General features: G+C 33.9%; 1 protein-coding gene across 2 annotated transcripts in view; it reads right to left on the reverse strand.

Annotated features, from left to right (window-relative positions):
- Positions 1 to 709: 709 nt before the first annotated feature.
- The window catches only part of LOC106882342 (glycogen [starch] synthase), a 40,335-nt gene continuing 23,920 nt past the window's right edge, over positions 710 to 17,124 (reverse strand). For both annotated transcript variants that reach the window (XM_014932985.2, XM_014932986.2), the window contains exons 7-15: positions 16,338 to 16,458; positions 13,687 to 13,853; positions 11,916 to 11,994; positions 11,486 to 11,599; positions 10,384 to 10,510; positions 8,855 to 9,012; positions 6,775 to 6,876; positions 4,649 to 4,720; positions 710 to 2,848 (exon numbers count right to left, since the gene is read on the reverse strand). In XM_014932985.2, coding sequence (XP_014788471.1) covers positions 2,639 to 2,848; positions 4,649 to 4,720; positions 6,775 to 6,876; positions 8,855 to 9,012; positions 10,384 to 10,510; positions 11,486 to 11,599; positions 11,916 to 11,994; positions 13,687 to 13,853; positions 16,338 to 16,458 — 1,150 coding nt within the window. In that variant the 3' untranslated portion in view covers positions 710 to 2,638. The remainder of the gene's footprint in view (positions 2,849 to 4,648; positions 4,721 to 6,774; positions 6,877 to 8,854; positions 9,013 to 10,383; positions 10,511 to 11,485; positions 11,600 to 11,915; positions 11,995 to 13,686; positions 13,854 to 16,337; positions 16,459 to 17,124) is intronic.

Below are 17,124 nucleotides of genomic sequence, written 5' to 3' on the forward strand. Positions count from 1 at the left end.
AAGCATCCAGTCCCCACTGTAAAGTGGTTGGCATTTGGAAGGGCATCCAGCTGTGAAAATCATGTCAAAACTAACCTTGCCTGTGCTAGTGCCACATAAAAAGCACTGAGTCCTCTTTGCAGAGTGGTTGGTATTAGGAAGGGCATCCAGCTGTAAAAACCCTGCCAAAACACACAGTAGCATAAGGTAGCTTTTCTACCTGGCCAGCTCCTGTGAACCATCCTACCCATGCATGCATGGAAGATGAACTTAAATGATGATGATGAAACAAATAGAAACAACATTAATAACTTCATTAGCCTATAACACTGTCCAGAGATGTATGTCACTAATAATAAGCGATGAGGAACAGCATCTAATGCATTTTGTTTTCTGATTTTTCTATTAGTCACCACCACAACCTACAGGCTTCATAAAACTGAGATTGGGTCACAGGGGATAATAAAGCAGTATGCTTACACTATAACATGGTACCCTGTATAATAAATCACTGTATGTGATTTATTTAGACAGAATTATAATATATCCAGAGCAAGGAATCAGCATCTCATACCTAGTCTACATGCTATTAACATGCCATAGATCTGCACTGTCACAACTAATCTGGAGATAAGCACTGTCAACAACTCATACTAACATATAGAAGACTTTGTTATTAAATAAGATATGCATGAGGTTATTTTGTTTAAATCCAGAAGAAAAATGCATCTTTGAATAAATGAATAAGCTTTATACCAGTAAATTCAAATACAGTAAATTCAAGTCTTTGCTTAAGGTTTGAACATATTGAAGTTCATACAAAATGTCCATCAGCACAGTAATGTTCCCTCCTCATAAAAAAAGTTATAGACATTTGTGATTGGGAGTACTTTCTATAAGTTCAAAGGAAAACTGAAAAGAATTCTGGGTATTTTTTGCTACCTTTTTGAGTGAACTCAACTGGGTTTTTTTTTTCATTAAGAATCATTGAATATTACAGTAAATAATCTTCAAAATTACTTGTGTAAATAAAGCCTGTGCGAGAGAGAGAGAGAGAGAGGGGGGAGGGAGAGTGAAAGAGAGAAGGGAGGGAAAGAAAGAGTAAAGGAGGGAAAGAAAGAGGGAGAGAGAGGTCTTATTATACAGTGAATAAATGACAATGAATGTCCATTTGAAAATATCTGGGCTGAAAAAATATGTTCAGATATAGAATTTTTTTTATTTTTTTGTTTTGTGCAGTATTTTACAAAATTAAATGTATATTTTGAAAAAAAAAAAATCATCTATTATTTACTTGGCCATTTTCATACACTTTATGCTTTAAATTCATTTAAATCAGTAGAAGTGAATATTTTGAATTATTGTAAAGAAAAAGTAAATCAAAATATCTGAAGCTTGAAAAAAAGCAAAAAACAGTTCATTGTTGGATGAACACTGTTTGGAGAATTGATTGTTTTTAGTATATTTGATAATGGAAACTCAACTATCTAATTAGCAACAAACTGATGTTGACTACAGAAGATCTATTTAGTGTTCGAGTTGACAGATTAATATCTGTTCAGTTTGTCCAGTAACTAACAAGAGCAAACTGTTTTTTTTTTTTACCAGAAGGTTAACAAGTAAAGTAAACATTTTTTCTGTCTAATCAGCAACACTAAAAATGTTTTTTTCATGATTCGTTACATAGAGATAAATCATACACTGGTTTCAAATTTTGGCACATGGCCAGAAACAGGAGAAGGGATAAGTTGATTACATCAACCCCAGTGCTCAACTGGTACTTATTTTATCAACCCCAAAAGGATGAAAGGCAAAGTTGACCTTGATGCAATTTGAACTGAGAATGTAAAGATAGACAAAATGCTGCTGAGCATTTTGTCCAGTGTGTAAACGATTCTGCTAGTTCAATGCCTTATAGAGAAAAATCATATATTGAGAAACATTTCAAGTGGAAAAAAAAAAAACAAAAGTCAGTTGACTAGTTGATTGGTCTACAAGCAATAATAGGACTATAAACTGCCCAACATACCTGAGGACTGGTTAACTGTTCATGGGGTAAAAATTTATTTTCAGTATAATAAATAATATTAACAATCAGGAAATTAAATTTCAAAAATCTTTTTCACATGGTTTTGATAATTTAGTCATGTTCCAGGTAATTCTGTTGTTATAACAAGAAAAGAATCTAAAAATCAGAGAACATGTTCTAGGATCACACAGCCAATACCAACAAAATGGTCAACGTTGGATTTAACGATTCCACAAGGAGAAGAAAAAAAACATGAATGAAATTTCTAAAATCATCAAAAATCTTTTAAAAAAATTGTTTTGAACAGAAGCAAACAGTTTAAGCAACCATCTCCAGCGAGATATAATCATTTTTGAACTATAATAATTGCTCTTCCTTTCCACTGTAACTAGAAATTGGTTGATACAATAAAAAAATAACTGTTGCTTTTGTTAATCGAGGGTTAGAGGAGAAATTGCATACAATAAAAACAATAGTAAAAGTGCCATAACATAGGAGAATAAAATATTTTCACATCACTAAAATCACTAACATATCTTATATATAATTTCAAACATGATAAAATTTCTTAAGTCCTAATTAAATTCTAATAGTATCAGACATTTCTTAGTCTTTTGGAAAAAGATATAGTTAAGAAATATCTGCTTCGGATAGACTCAGCCCATTTTGCCCATCATCTGAGCTAACTGTTAAACCAAGCACTCTGGCCTCTAATTCTTCCTGCTCTTCATCATGCCCATCATCATTTTCTTCCCCATCACTTGGCACTGGTGTTGTAGCTCGAGAAGAGGCTGGTGATGGGGGCTCAGATGGAGGACGTGGAAATAAGATCTTCTTACCCTGAAAAGAAAAAATATTTACAATGTCAAAGCAAAAAACAGAAACAAACTAGACATTTCTACAATTTCCAACAAAAAACAACTAACATAAATTATAAAATTACTAAATATTGATTTCAAATTTTGCCACAAAATCAGCAATTTCAGGGGAGGGGATAAGTCAATTACATCGACCCCAGTATTCAACTAGTAATTACTTTATTGACCCCAAAAGGCACAGTTAACCTCAGCAGAATTTGAACTTAGAATACAAAAAATGGATGAAATGCTGCAAAGCATTTTGTCCAGCATGCTTACGATTCTGCCAGCTTACTGCCTTAGAATTATTGAATATTAATTTGAATGTTGTGAAATAATATTTTCACATGTTAATATATAATATGATGTAAATAAAGCCTTAACCCTCAAATAAATCATTAACACTTCATTTTAAAACAATAAAATTAAATATGGAATGTGCAAAAAACGAACAAAGAAATACCTTTAAGGAGAAATTCAATTCAAATGAATATTATTGAATGTGAAGAAAGATGAATGATAAAGGCTCTAACTGAAACTTTCAAAGAAAATCTTCTTGAAAAATATTTATTTCTTTATTGCCCACAAGGGGCTAAACATAGAGGGGACAAACAAGGACAGATAAAGGGATTAAGTCAATTACATCGACCCTACTGCATAACTGGTACTTGTTTAATTGACCCCGAAAGGATGAAAGGCAAAGTTGATCTCAGTGGAATTTGAACTCAGAACTTAACGGCAGACGAAATACTGTTAAGCATTTCGCCCGGTGTGCTGACAATTCTGCCAACTCGCTGCCCTTCTTGAAAAATATTGGAAATATTCTAGTGTTTTAGAAAGTCTTTACAATACAAACTGGAAATAAAGGGATGGAACCAAAAAGGCAAACAAAAATGGCTTACACTTTTTTTTTCCCCAATATTTCTGATTTAGATCCAAAAGTAAAATCAAAAGGATGTCCTTATATCTGCTCTGACAGTTATATGAGAGTATGACATGCACAGACTGACAGTGCTGTATTGATGAGATATAGTTATGCATAATCAAATTTAACATGTTTGTGTACAGTCAGACATAGAAAGACTATGCTGCACAAGTTGCCTTGAGAGAAGAAATTCTCCTTAGAGACAATATAAGTGTAAACACATTACTACGCCATGAATGATGTCACCTGACAGTAGAATGTATGTATTTCTGTGTCATTATGCTTCCTCAGTTATGACTACTAAGAGCTGGAACTCTTATATAAGAATAGTGAACAGTACATTAATGTTGCAAAACTCATTCTTACTTATAGATCTAACAAAACATACTAAAGGAAAGATTTAAATATTTAAATGCTTGAGATAGGTTCAAATGCCTGAGATTTTTCAGGTTATTATTAAATACATCTTCAGAGATGATTTTTTCCCCCCCTTTACATCTACATTTACACCAAACCTCAAAATTTAGTGTGTGTAAATGTAAAAAATAATTCTTCTCTGAAAATGAAGTTAACTGCCTGAAAAGCTATAATCCCTGAGAAAAAAATTATTGGAAAAAAGGACAAAATTATGATTGCATTTGTGTGTATTGAAGTGAGAATGGATACAGAAATGAAATGAAAACAAAGAGGAAGAATTATAACTTCTCTTTTCTAATCATTAAAATATACAAAATTAACCTTTGATTAATGCAATATTAATTACAAACTGAATATTTGATCAATATTAGTAACATATTTAAATCAAAATTAACAACATATATAAATTTCATATAATATTAACAGACATAGATAACTCACGGTTAAACTGTCTTCATCAAATATTTCTGGATGGGTTTTATGAAGTGCAATTCGACGAGCTTTCACATAATACTGGAGAAAATAATGCAATTAAATACATTAAAAAGAATGTCAGAATTTGTGAAGAAAATACTAAGTGATAGTCTCCTAAAACTAAAACAGTAATGCAACTCACCTAGAATATATATATATATACACACACACACAAACGAGAGGGTGCTGTAAAGTTCCTGGCTTTAAGGGCATTGCAAAAGGCCGGGTTGAAGGCTCAACCTTCTGAGTTCTTTTACTGGGCTTAAAATACCTGAAGGATCACTGAAATATGTGTGTGAATCTGGGAGGGGAATATGTTGAATAAAATCATAGTTAACTGATTTTCCTGTATTTTCTTTTACTCAAAGCCAGGAACTTTTCAGTACTGCTTAGTGTGTATATGTGTGTGTGTGTGTGTGTGTGTGTGTGTGTGTGTGTGTGTGTGTGTATATATATATATATGTATATATATGAAACATATGTGTAGATGTACCTATATATACATATGTAAAAATACATATTAATACATACCCACACATATACTTAAATAGAAACACAAGTACATGCAGATATATACATTTTAAAAAAAGCAAAAAAAAAAACTACTCAGATGTGGAAGGACAGAACTACGACTGTTGTCAAGGACTTCCAGACAAGTAGGAAGAAGTTATTGTCACACTGAAGACCTGAAAGGAACGGCTCCAACAGACTGTCCAACAGCCAAATGATGAAGTTTAACTGAACAAGAAATTAAGTCCACAAACCAAGAAGAAAGATTTTCTGGTCCATCAAATTTCTTTGACAAGGTTTTGGTTGAGTCAAAGCAACAGTAGCAGACATTTCCTTCAAAAAGTCAAACAATAAGATTGAAACAAAAAAAAAAAGAAGCAAACTCTGTTGTAGCAAAACACTTTAATAGCCTGCTCACTGAACCGTAACTCACAGAGCAAGACCTTTGCCCCACACAGTTCTGTTAAGATGAATAATAAAAATTACTCACACACACATACAAACAAAAGTAAGCTAAGAGGTATATCAAATATCATACAACATGAATTTTGGGTTTATTAAAATTATCTTTGCCTCTAGAGGATGTATAATTGCCAAATGAGGAGATAATCTCAACATTCAAGTATTCTCCAAAATTGACTTGCCATTATTGAAAGGCACAGGTTTATTATATATATGTATAAACAAGAAGGTCGTTTGGAATGCCACTCTTGCATGTCAAGGACAAACTTAAAAGACAATCTGAAACAATGCAACATTCCATTTTCTTCCTGGGAAAACAATAAGATGATTGGTAACGGTTGGAAACCTTGATCTTCTGATCCTATGCAATCACAACTGGAATACAATTTATCACATGTTTATTCAGTCAGGTGGAATAGGTTTGGTCAAAGGTTTACTAAGCCAAGGCTGACCTGTGCTAAACAGCAATATGAAGCATTGAACTAATATGAAAAAATCATTATTTTTTTTAACAAAATTGAACAAGTAAAATATTTTCAATAACAAAAATGAGAAATAACATGCACAGGCATGGCTGTGCGGTAAGATGTTTCTTCCCAACCACATGCTTCCAAGTTCAGTCCCACTGCATGGCACTTTGGGCAAGTGTCTTCTACTATAGTGTCAAGTCAACCAAAGCCTTGTGAGTGGATTTGGTAGATGGAAACTGAAAGAAGCTCATTGTGTGTGTGTGTGTGTGTGTGTGTGTGTGTGTGTGTGTGTATGTATTTATGTGCCTGTAACTTAGTGGTTCGGCAAATGAGACTCATAGAATAAATACCAGGCTTGAAAAAAACGATAAGTACTGAGTCAATTCATTCAACTAAAAATTATTCAAGGAGCATAGCCACAATCTAATGACTGAAACAAGTAAAAGATATAAGAAAAAGATAATTTTAATTACTAATCTTTAATTAGACATAAAAATGCAAGCAAATTGCTTCTCCTCTTTTCGTAATGTTGTATCTAATATAAAGTGTAAATTTTATACAGATACTTAGAAAGAAGTTAAGAAATATTTCGGTATTAGAATAAGTATTCCACAATAAACTCCATTTAAAATTATAAAAGAAAGCACTTACAACTCCAAGGTTCTTCCAGTCTAGCAATTCACTAAGGCGTTCAGTACGGTTTCTCTGAATAATTCTTTGACGACGCGATAAACAAGTAAAGTCGAATAAAGTCTGAAAATAAATTAATAGTTTAAGTTTGTTACTATGTAGAGTTTTAATTTTTTTTTAAATCTACTAATATGTCTATCAAGCAAAACCAAACATATTCTAGCACAACATGTGATTATATTTAGAATAATCAAACAGATTATTACAGTATGTCTTTGCAACTTTCTATAAAATATGACCAAATTAAAAGTTATAAAGACGTAAACAAACCAACACTGGTGGTTAAGTAGTATGATGTGTGGGGCAAACATAAAGACACACTTATACAATAAACTTCCATACAGTTTCTGTGTACCAAATTCTTTCACTTTACATTGGTCAGTCTGGAGCTATAGTAGAAGACATTTGACCAAGGTACTGTACAATGGAACTGACCCCAAAACCACATGGTTGCAAAGCAAGCTTTATGCTTACATTTGTAATATGAAGATTACTCTAAAAACTAAGTTAATGAGAACACCTAATCAAGAGTTGGACTCTCACAATTTTAACTGCTTGAATTTTTCTTTTATCCTTTGCCTTTAAACTGTATGATTCTGAAACATGCATACTGAGTTGTCTCCCTTACCATTTTTTACAAAAATAAACATTTCTACTAATAATTGTTTTCTTCATTATTGGTGCAAATCTAATTTATAATATATAATGTTTCGGAGCTCATTAAATTACATATATTAGATCCCTGCCTAACTATGTTCTTTACATAGAAGGCATCTCCTGAAAATTTTCCGTAGCCATGATTTAAATTCAATAATCAGTGAATGCTTTTCACTCAAATCCAATACATTCTCACAATTGATATAAGGTCTATTAGTACATATTAGTAACAGACAAGCATAGAGAATGGACATTAAGTGATCATGATAGTGATGATGATAATGACTTCACTGAAGAGAGATAATATGATCAAAACCTATCCAGAGTTGTCATTTTATGTAATAAAGATCAAACTCAACCCCCACCAAATGCTCACATTCAATTTTTAATCAATTTTAATTTTTCACTTGTTTCTTCTTGCCTTTCTTGATAAGAACTGTCATTATTGTTAATGAATTTTTTTTTTACATTACAGGTATAATAACTTAGTGATTCAGCAAAAGTGACTGATAGAATAAGTACAAGATTTAAAAGAAAAAAATAAGAGCTAGTGTCAATTTGTTCAACAAAACCCTTCAAAGTGGTGCCCAACATGGCCACAATCCAACGACTGAAGCAAGAAAGAGACAACAGAAGATATGAAAGATCAAAGAATAATTAATAGTTTTTCTTGCAATTAATGTCGTTCAAGAGAAAATACAGAAGTCTGATTAGTAATCAGGAACTTTATGTCCTAATATTCTACTACCAGAATAATAACCTTTCTAGTATAAGGACAAGGCCTGAATTTTGGAAGAGAAGCTAGCCAATGTCATCGACCCCAGTTTTCAACTGGTACTTATTTTATTGACCCTGAAAGGATGAAAAGCAAAGTCAATCAAAGGATGAAAAGTAAAGTCAGTTTGAACTCAGAGCAAGAAGACAGACGAAACGCTGCTATGCATTTTACCTGGTATACTTGTTGTTGGCACTCCGTCGCTTACGACGACGAAGGTTCCAGTTGATCTGATCAACGGAACAGCCTGCTCGTGAAATTAACGTGCAAGTAGCTGAGCATTCCACAGACACGTGTACCTTTAACGCAGTTCTCGGGGATATTCAGCGTGACACAGTGTGACAAGGCTGATCCTTTGAATTACAGGCACAACAGAAACAGGAAGAAAGAGTGAGAAAAATTTGGGGTGAAAGAATACAGCAAGGTTTACCACCATCCTCTGCCGGAGCCTCGTGGGGCTTTAGGTGTTTTCGCTCAATAAACACTCATAACGTCCGGTCTGGGAATCGAAACCGCGATCCTATGACCGTGAGTCCGCTGCCCTAACCACTGGGCCATTGTGCCTCCACCTGGTATACTACTACAATAGTAACAAAAGAATAAACTTACTTGTGTCAATTGTTGCACCGATTCTTCTGGATTTCTGAAACGCCGATCTGTGATATATATGCCATAGGATTTAGGATCAACAATATGTTCTTGCATGAAGCAACCAAATCCAGAAAGATTTGTTGTTACACTAGGGATACCCATGACAGTACATTCAGCTGAAATATTAAAAAAATGTTTAACTCTAAGAAATTGAACTGAAATAAGATTTAAAGTAGGATACTGTGAATCTCTAAACATCAGTATTTTTAGGTATTAACAAGAAGAAAAAACAAAATTGAATAAAATTACCTAAATGATGGTCAGAATTTATAAAAACATACATCATCATCATTATTATCATCATTTAACATCTGTTTTCCATGCTGGCATGGGTTGGATGGTTTGACAGGAGCTGGTAAGCTGGAGAGCTACACCAGACTCCAATTTTCTGTTTCAGCAAAGTTTCTATGGATGGATGCCCTTCATAATGCCAACCACTTTACAGAGTGTACTGGGTGCTTTTTACAAGTAAAGAAAATGAGGAGAGCCAAGAAAAGCAACACAGCCCTTTGCTATAACAGGCTCTGTTGAAAAATTATGAATGAGAAGGCATTTGACGGGATACAAAAAGAGGAGTCATTGTTGTGGGATTGGCAATTTCATCATCTTCAACTCTAGCCTCCTCACCCACCAGACGTCTGACATTTTCTTAAAATATTTCTTTCAGTTTTCTGAGTTTATCCCCTCCCCTCACACCCACATCACTGTGCATACTCTGTAGGTTAATTCTCTTCTTCATTATATTGCTCACAACCAAGTGCTAGCCAACTTACTCTATCTTTCAAACTGAGATGAAGAGCAAAGAACTAAAATATTAGAATCTTTATTCTTCTTGGCAACTGGACTTATCTTTTGAAGGAACTAAATTCTATAGACAAACTATTGCTGATCATCATCAATTTTAATGGATTATTTTACATATAAGAAACTCAGATCAGCTTGAAATAAGAAATTAAACATCAAGATAAAAGTAGTTCATTTTTGTACTTGGTTTGAAAGATTCTTGATTTGAAGTCATAACATGAAACACATTTATTGCATCTTGGGATGGTAAACACACACTGATTGTATTTCATTTTTTTTTTATTATTAATGTTCTGCTTTAGGACTTGAAGCAGTCCTGGAGTAGGAAGGCCATGAATGGTGATGAAGGGACTTTGACAAGCATAACTGATTGATTGATTAATCAAATGATTATTCAAACAATCGATTAGTTAATTGGTTAAACAGTTAATCAATTGATATATAAACAGTAAAGAAGTAAAATAGAATGTGTTTATTATTGACTTAATGACCCTCTTGAGACACCATAAAAAGATAAAAGTAGTTAGCCCCTATAACACAACAGAAAGAAATGTAATAAGACAATCAGTCTCAACAGAAAGAAATGTGAGAAGATAACCAGTGACTGATTTAAAGGATCAGAAACCATTTTCAGTAAATATCAGTTTATAATTGGAGAACAAATGGTAAGAAAATATGATTACCAGGTGTGTAACCCCAGGGTTCATAATAAGATGGAAAGACACCAAGATGACAGCCTCGGACAAAGTCTTCATAGTCCAAACCAAAAAGCGGATTTGTAGAATTCAAAAATTCAGGATGAAATATTACCTAAAATATATTGAAAATTGAATAAAAAATAGAGTTGAAGTACACATACACATGTACACCTGTTAGATATATATACACATGTATTTGTGTGTGTGTGTGTGTGTGTGTGTGTGTGTGTGTGTGTGTGTGTGTGTGTGTGTGTGTGTGTGTGTGTGTAAGGTGGTGTGGCTGTGTAGTAAGAAGTTTGCTTCTCAACCAAATGGTTCTGAGTTCAGTCCCACTGCATGGCACCTTGAGCAAAAGTTTTCTAATGTGACAGATCTGAAAAAAGCTTTTCTGTCTTCATGGGTCAAATTGGATGAAGAGGTCGTATGGAGTTCATGCAACTCAGTAACAACTCCTTTGCAGGCTATGATCAAGGCGAAAGGTGGTCATTTTGAAATGTAATTACTGCAATGGAGTGGCAATTTACATTAGAACATGTGTGCCAAATTTCATTATCTTACCTTAAGTTTATTTTGAATAATTAAGAAATATCAATGGATAAATCTTTCTGGGATACCCTGTATATCTCCTCTATAAATACAAGTGTATGTGGTTATGTATGTGTGTTTAGCTCCGCAAGGCTTTGAAATGGTGCATCCTTGAGAAAAATTTTAAATGATTTTCAAAATCTGTATCCCCAAAACAATATCTTTTGTGAAAATATAATCTGCTCCAATGTATAAATCCTGTTTTCTGATTACATGACAATGATCTGTAACAGTTTTCTAAAACTTTTTTAGAATAAATGAATCACAAACTCAGATTCAGCTTGAAAAAGTACATCAACATACCAAATTTGAGACCTCTTAATTCTAGGTGTTTCTTCTCTTTAACTACCACTGAATCAGCTCAGATATTTAACCCCATTATAAGTCTTTAATTCATATTCATCTAATTTATGTACTCTTGGACAAAGAGCAAAAGTTATTTATTGCATAAACTTTTAAATTCTGGTGCCTAAAATATAATCTACAAGAAACAGATAAATACCTTCACCCTGTCTTCACGATCGTTGAATAATTTGCAGCGACGAATGGCATTGAGTACTTGGTCTTTAGCATCATCAATTACATTATGAGTGCATACTGGCGGTAATTCTCGTCGCTGAAATGTAACAGTCAGAAATTACATTTAATAAATAAGCAGAAGGATTTAAATGAGGTAAAAGAAAAAACAAACAAAAACATGATATTCAATTATGAATTGTATATCAATGTATATAGCACTAAATTTTCTTAGATAATTGATGTATTTTTCATTGATTGCTAATAATTAGAAAGATAAATGTTGGCGATCATTTAATATATTAGAGGACAGAGAAATGAAAAAAAATTGTTTAATTGTTGAGTATTTGTGTTTATTGTTGAAGTAATTTCCAGCAAAATAAGAAAATTTACTGAAATATTATTGAAATCCTTACCTGTGCACTGTAGATACACCTTTTTAATTTGACAATATCTTCTTCAAGTAAAATATCACTTCCTTTAGGAATATTTCCACTATATTAGAGAAATTTCAAGTAGAGAAAAGTAACAATATATATATCATTATATGTCTTAAATAGAACAAATTTTACATCGAATGAATCCATATAATATTTGCTTCATTAATATTTCTGTTCAAACAAAGAGTAATATAGTTCTGGTTTGAGCCTTAACACTCATAGTGTCGGTTATTCAGTTTCCATGGCATGTAAATGACTGAAGCCACAATATTTCCACTGGATGGGGCACCAGTCAATCACAGGGTTACTCATTTACAGCTGCATGGACTGGAGTAATATGAAATGAAGTATTTTGCTCAAGAAAACAATACACCATCCAGCCCGGGAATTGAAACTATGCTCTTATGATCACAAGTGCAATGCCATAACCACTAGGCCATATGCTCTCACAAAACAAAGAGACATACATATCGGTTTCAAATTTTGACACTGGGCCAGCAATTTTGGGGGAGGGAGTTAGTTGATTACAATGATGCCAGTGCTCAACTGGTACTTATTTTATCAACCCTGAAAGGATGAAAGGCAAAGCTGACCTTGGTGGAATTTGAACTCACAACGTAAAGAGAGAGACAAAATGCCACAAAGTATTTTGCTTGGTATGCTAATAATTCTGCCAGCTTGATGCCTTAAAAAGCCATATATATTAAAATAAACTTGGCATTTTCATTAATTTCATTTTGTTTTTATATTCCACAATGACAATACTTATATCTCATCAATTTCCAAGGAAAACATATCTTGCTTTAAAATCAAAGGTTTTACAAACTCTACAATGCATGTTAGGTATGCAATGCACACTAAGAAAAGCAATAGTATATCTGATCAGTAAGCCTGACAGACAAATTTCTGTTTCAACCTCAGTTAACATTGACTAAGTTTCTGGGTTATTGCGATGAGAGAAATTTTTGCAACTGAACAATTGTATTTAGTTTTGTATCTTTTATTTTTAATTTGTTTCAGTCATTAGACTGCAGTCATGCTGGGGCACAATATTGGAGGGTTTAGTTGAACAAATTGACCTTTGTGCTTATTTAAAAAAAAATCTGGTGCTTATTCAATTAGTCTCTTTTGCTGAACTGCTAGGTTTCAGAGATGTACACAAACTAACTAGTTGTCAGGTGATAGTGGTATAGCCTGGAGGGAACAAACACAAATACTTGTATGCATGCATGCATGCACACACACACACACACACACACACACACACACACACACACAACCACACGTAGGTCTGAAACTGAAGCCACATGGTGGCAGAGCAACTTTCTTAACCATACAGCCATGCCTGCACCTATATATTTTGAAGATTAAGAAATTTAGAATACTATATGCTCAAAGTAATAAGAGAGAGAGTATCTGTGCAGTTGCTTGACTTACTAGAAAAAGCAGCCAAATCACTCTCAATTCATAGCTTATCATCTTGAATAAAGAAGGGTATTTTAGACAATGTTGCTTGACATATAAAATGATGGGATGGTCTCTTATAGAATGCACTTAATCACAGGTCAGTTTAATCAGGTTTGACCTTAGGACAACTATATGCTACATTCAAAATACACACTTTTTATAAATGAAACAATATTTCTCTGTATACAATACATAGGCAGAATTCTTCCTTTCTTTCTTTTTTGAGAATTCTAATTTAAAAAAAAACAAAAAAAAATTTCAATAACAAGAGCAAACCTACCGCATGCATGTCTCCAGCAGCCTGCGCCCAACCTGGTGAATGACGTACGAAGATGTATCTTGTAACTGTTTCGCTATTGCTTGTCCTCGTAGCGATTCCACATTGTAATTATTTGTACGAGTTGGAAAAATCAAGAAAGCTATGACAGTCATGTCACTATTCCGTTGCTGAAAGTGAAAGTTTAAGGAAAAGTCTTGAATAATCTGATTAATATATTTGATTAAAATAATTAACAGGTCATACCAGTGGTAGAGAAAACCATAGTTTTTTTTTATAGCACTAGTCACTTCTACTTCATAAGACCTGTGATCATCATCATCGTTTAACGTCCGCTTTCCATGCTAGCATGGGTTGGACGATTTGACTGAGGACTGATATGAAGGACTAATGAAGGTATCAACCATTCAATTACTTCTCTGTTTAAAGCCATCATAATCTTCATAAAAAAAGATTTAGGGCTTGAAATACATCATTCCCATTTTAAAAGTAGAACTCATTGGGAGTTTAATTCATTAGAATATGCAGAATGAATAAATACATAGATGTTCTCTAGTCGGTAAGTACTTCACTGTATGATTCCTTTGTCAAGACAGGTTATGATAAATGTATGTTAAATTAGAGAATTAAGTGTGGTTGATACCTTCTAAGGAGGAATAATTTGAGGTGATCACCTAGATGTTAATGTGAACTGGATGAGTACAGGGTGTTCAGGCTAAATTTAACAATTCTTTGTCTCCTTTTCGTTTTTTTCAGGAAAAGCTTGTTGTACTGGTGAACAGTTACTGGTGTTGGAGAGCATAAAGATTAAAGTTGTAATTGAGAAAAAGTTAGCTGACATGGAGGACAGGAAGCCATATGAATATTGGAAGAGAGTTACTTGTATCATGGTTATTCGCACTGGGTACCAAAATGCTGACATCATGATTACTACTCTGTGAACCCTACACAGGCTGTAGGATGAGGCATGGACAGCTGAAACAGAGACTATGAAGTTATGGCCAGCAGGAAGGGGCACAGAAGGCATTTTGACTGCATCTGTACATCAGATTTCATCCCATCTTTGAAGAGGACCTTAAGCTCAATTCAGATGGCTATGTGAAGCTGCTGGAGAAGTTTGCTGTTGGAAGGCCATATGTATGGCGGCAGGATTCAGCTCCTTATCATGCCTTTAGAAAGAGTCAGAAGTGGTTGTTGGAGAATTTCTATGACTTCACCATTCCTGTTGTCCTAATTACCCTGATTGAAATCCCATGGATGCCAATGTATCGGGGAAGGTTGAGAAAGACACCAACCACGTTACCTGCAACACAAAGGCCAAGTGGTGACCAAGATCAAGGATGTGTTTGAAGATCTCAGGGACACAGTGAGGAATGCATACATCAAATTCCAGAGCCATCTTGAGACCAGCAACTTTGAATAAACTGTTTTCTACCAGTCATAATCTAGTTGATATATTTTTTGATTTTGAATGGGACATTGTGTTTTATCTTCCTTCTATGCAGACTGTCAAATTTAGCCTGGACACCCTGTAGTTCTGTGTATGTGTGTGTGTGTGTGTGTGTGTGAGTGAGTGAGAGAGAGAGAGAGAGAGAGAGAGAGAGAGAGAGAGAGAGAGAGAGAGAGAGAGAGAGAAAGAGAGAGAGAGAGAGAGAGAGAGAGAGAAAGAGAGAGAACAAAGAGAAAAGAGTGAAAGCTTGAACATAAAATAGGAGTTAGATGATGCTGAACTTTTACTGATGGTAGCAAAAATAAAGAAGCTAGATTAAGAATAAATTGAGGTTTAAAAAAAAATTGATGACAGATGATAATTAGAAAAAAAAAAAAATCAAAAAACAACACCAATTTTAGACAGAACAAAACAGTAAGTGAAAATCAATATTACTATTGGATGTCAATTGCTGGTAGGGGCACCAAATTTTGTTTAGCAGCCAGAACATACTACCATGTATAATAAAGGTTTACAAGTCAATAGTGTCCTACTTTTTGTGTTAGTAGTGCGATTCAATCACTTTTAAGTTATTTCTACAGGTGTCCTATAGAATTTAGAGCCAATACTGAAAGTTATGACGTTTCGAATACAAAAGTTATGACGTTTTCAATCTGAAAATGTCATAACTTTTAGTGCTGACTCTAAATTCTATAGGATAACTGTAGAAATAACTTAAAAAGTAATATGGGTTTCAAATTTTGACCAGCAAGTTTGGGGGAGAGGTAAGTTGATTATATCTAACCGAGTGTTCAACTGGTACTTGGAAGGATGAAAGGCAAGTCAATCCTGGCAGAATTTGAACTCAGGATATAAAGACAGACAAAATACCACTAAGCATTTTGCCCAGCTTGCCACCTTTAACTTTAAAGTAATATTGGATGATAATAGAGATACTTAGAGAAAGGAAGTAATGTAGATCCTAAATATCTCCTGCAAACATTGACAAAAAACTCTCAGTTAAACGTTGTTTATATAGAAAATATTTATATAGGCACAATGGTAGCTAAATATTTTGGGGGTAAACTTTGCCTTTTGTCTTTCTCTGATCAATAAAATAAGTACGAGTCACATGCTAGGGTTGATATAATCAAAGTCCCCTCTTGCCACAACTCCCCAAAATTGTAGCTTTGTAGTTATATAAGAAATGAATACCACAACTTACCTTGAGGTAATAGTTTAGGCGTGCCAAAGCCTCAATAAACATGTCCGCACCTTTATTCGAGAATTCATAACGACCAGCAATAAACATGTACAAAGTTTTGTCAAGATCAAAGTCATAATGCCTGGTGGACAGAAATATATATATTAAGATATAAATATTTAGAAATGTAAGAGAAATTTATCTTGCATCTAGTCATGGCTGCCTCCACTGAAGTGAGATTTCAAGATATATTGGAAACTTGGAAAAAGTAGAAAGAAATGAAACTTTGTGGGTAGGCTGATTGATAGAACACCTATCTTGCTCAACATATCAATCTCCAGGAAACTGTTCAGAAACATGCAGCCAGACAAATACCCACAGTGAAGCATCTACCATACACAGAATGTCTTGCTTCCCTGAGCATGGACACATTAAAACACCAACATCTGGCAACTGACATAGTACATACTCACCATATTTCAAACAACAATCTTGAGTACCCTTTTGAATTCTATATCGAACACTCATGGACATATTTACAAAATCAAAAAAACAACACAGCACCCATGACTTTCAGAAACATTTTTTCATGCTCAGAATTGCTGAAGTATGGAATAAACTACCCACATCAGTTGTTAGCTGTCAGGACACTACATCCTTCAAAACTTTCATGCTTCCTGAAATTCGCCAACAGTACACCTGATGTAGCCTCCACCTCTTTTTTTTTTCCAAAGACTCATTCACTGTTCACTTTCTGTGCATTAGTTCTATGTACTGTTCATGCACTTTTGGCTACTTTTTCAAATAT

Source organism: Octopus bimaculoides, chromosome 11 (assembly GCF_001194135.2).
Source record: "Octopus bimaculoides isolate UCB-OBI-ISO-001 chromosome 11, ASM119413v2, whole genome shotgun sequence".
Taxonomy (NCBI): domain Eukaryota; kingdom Metazoa; phylum Mollusca; class Cephalopoda; order Octopoda; family Octopodidae; genus Octopus; species Octopus bimaculoides.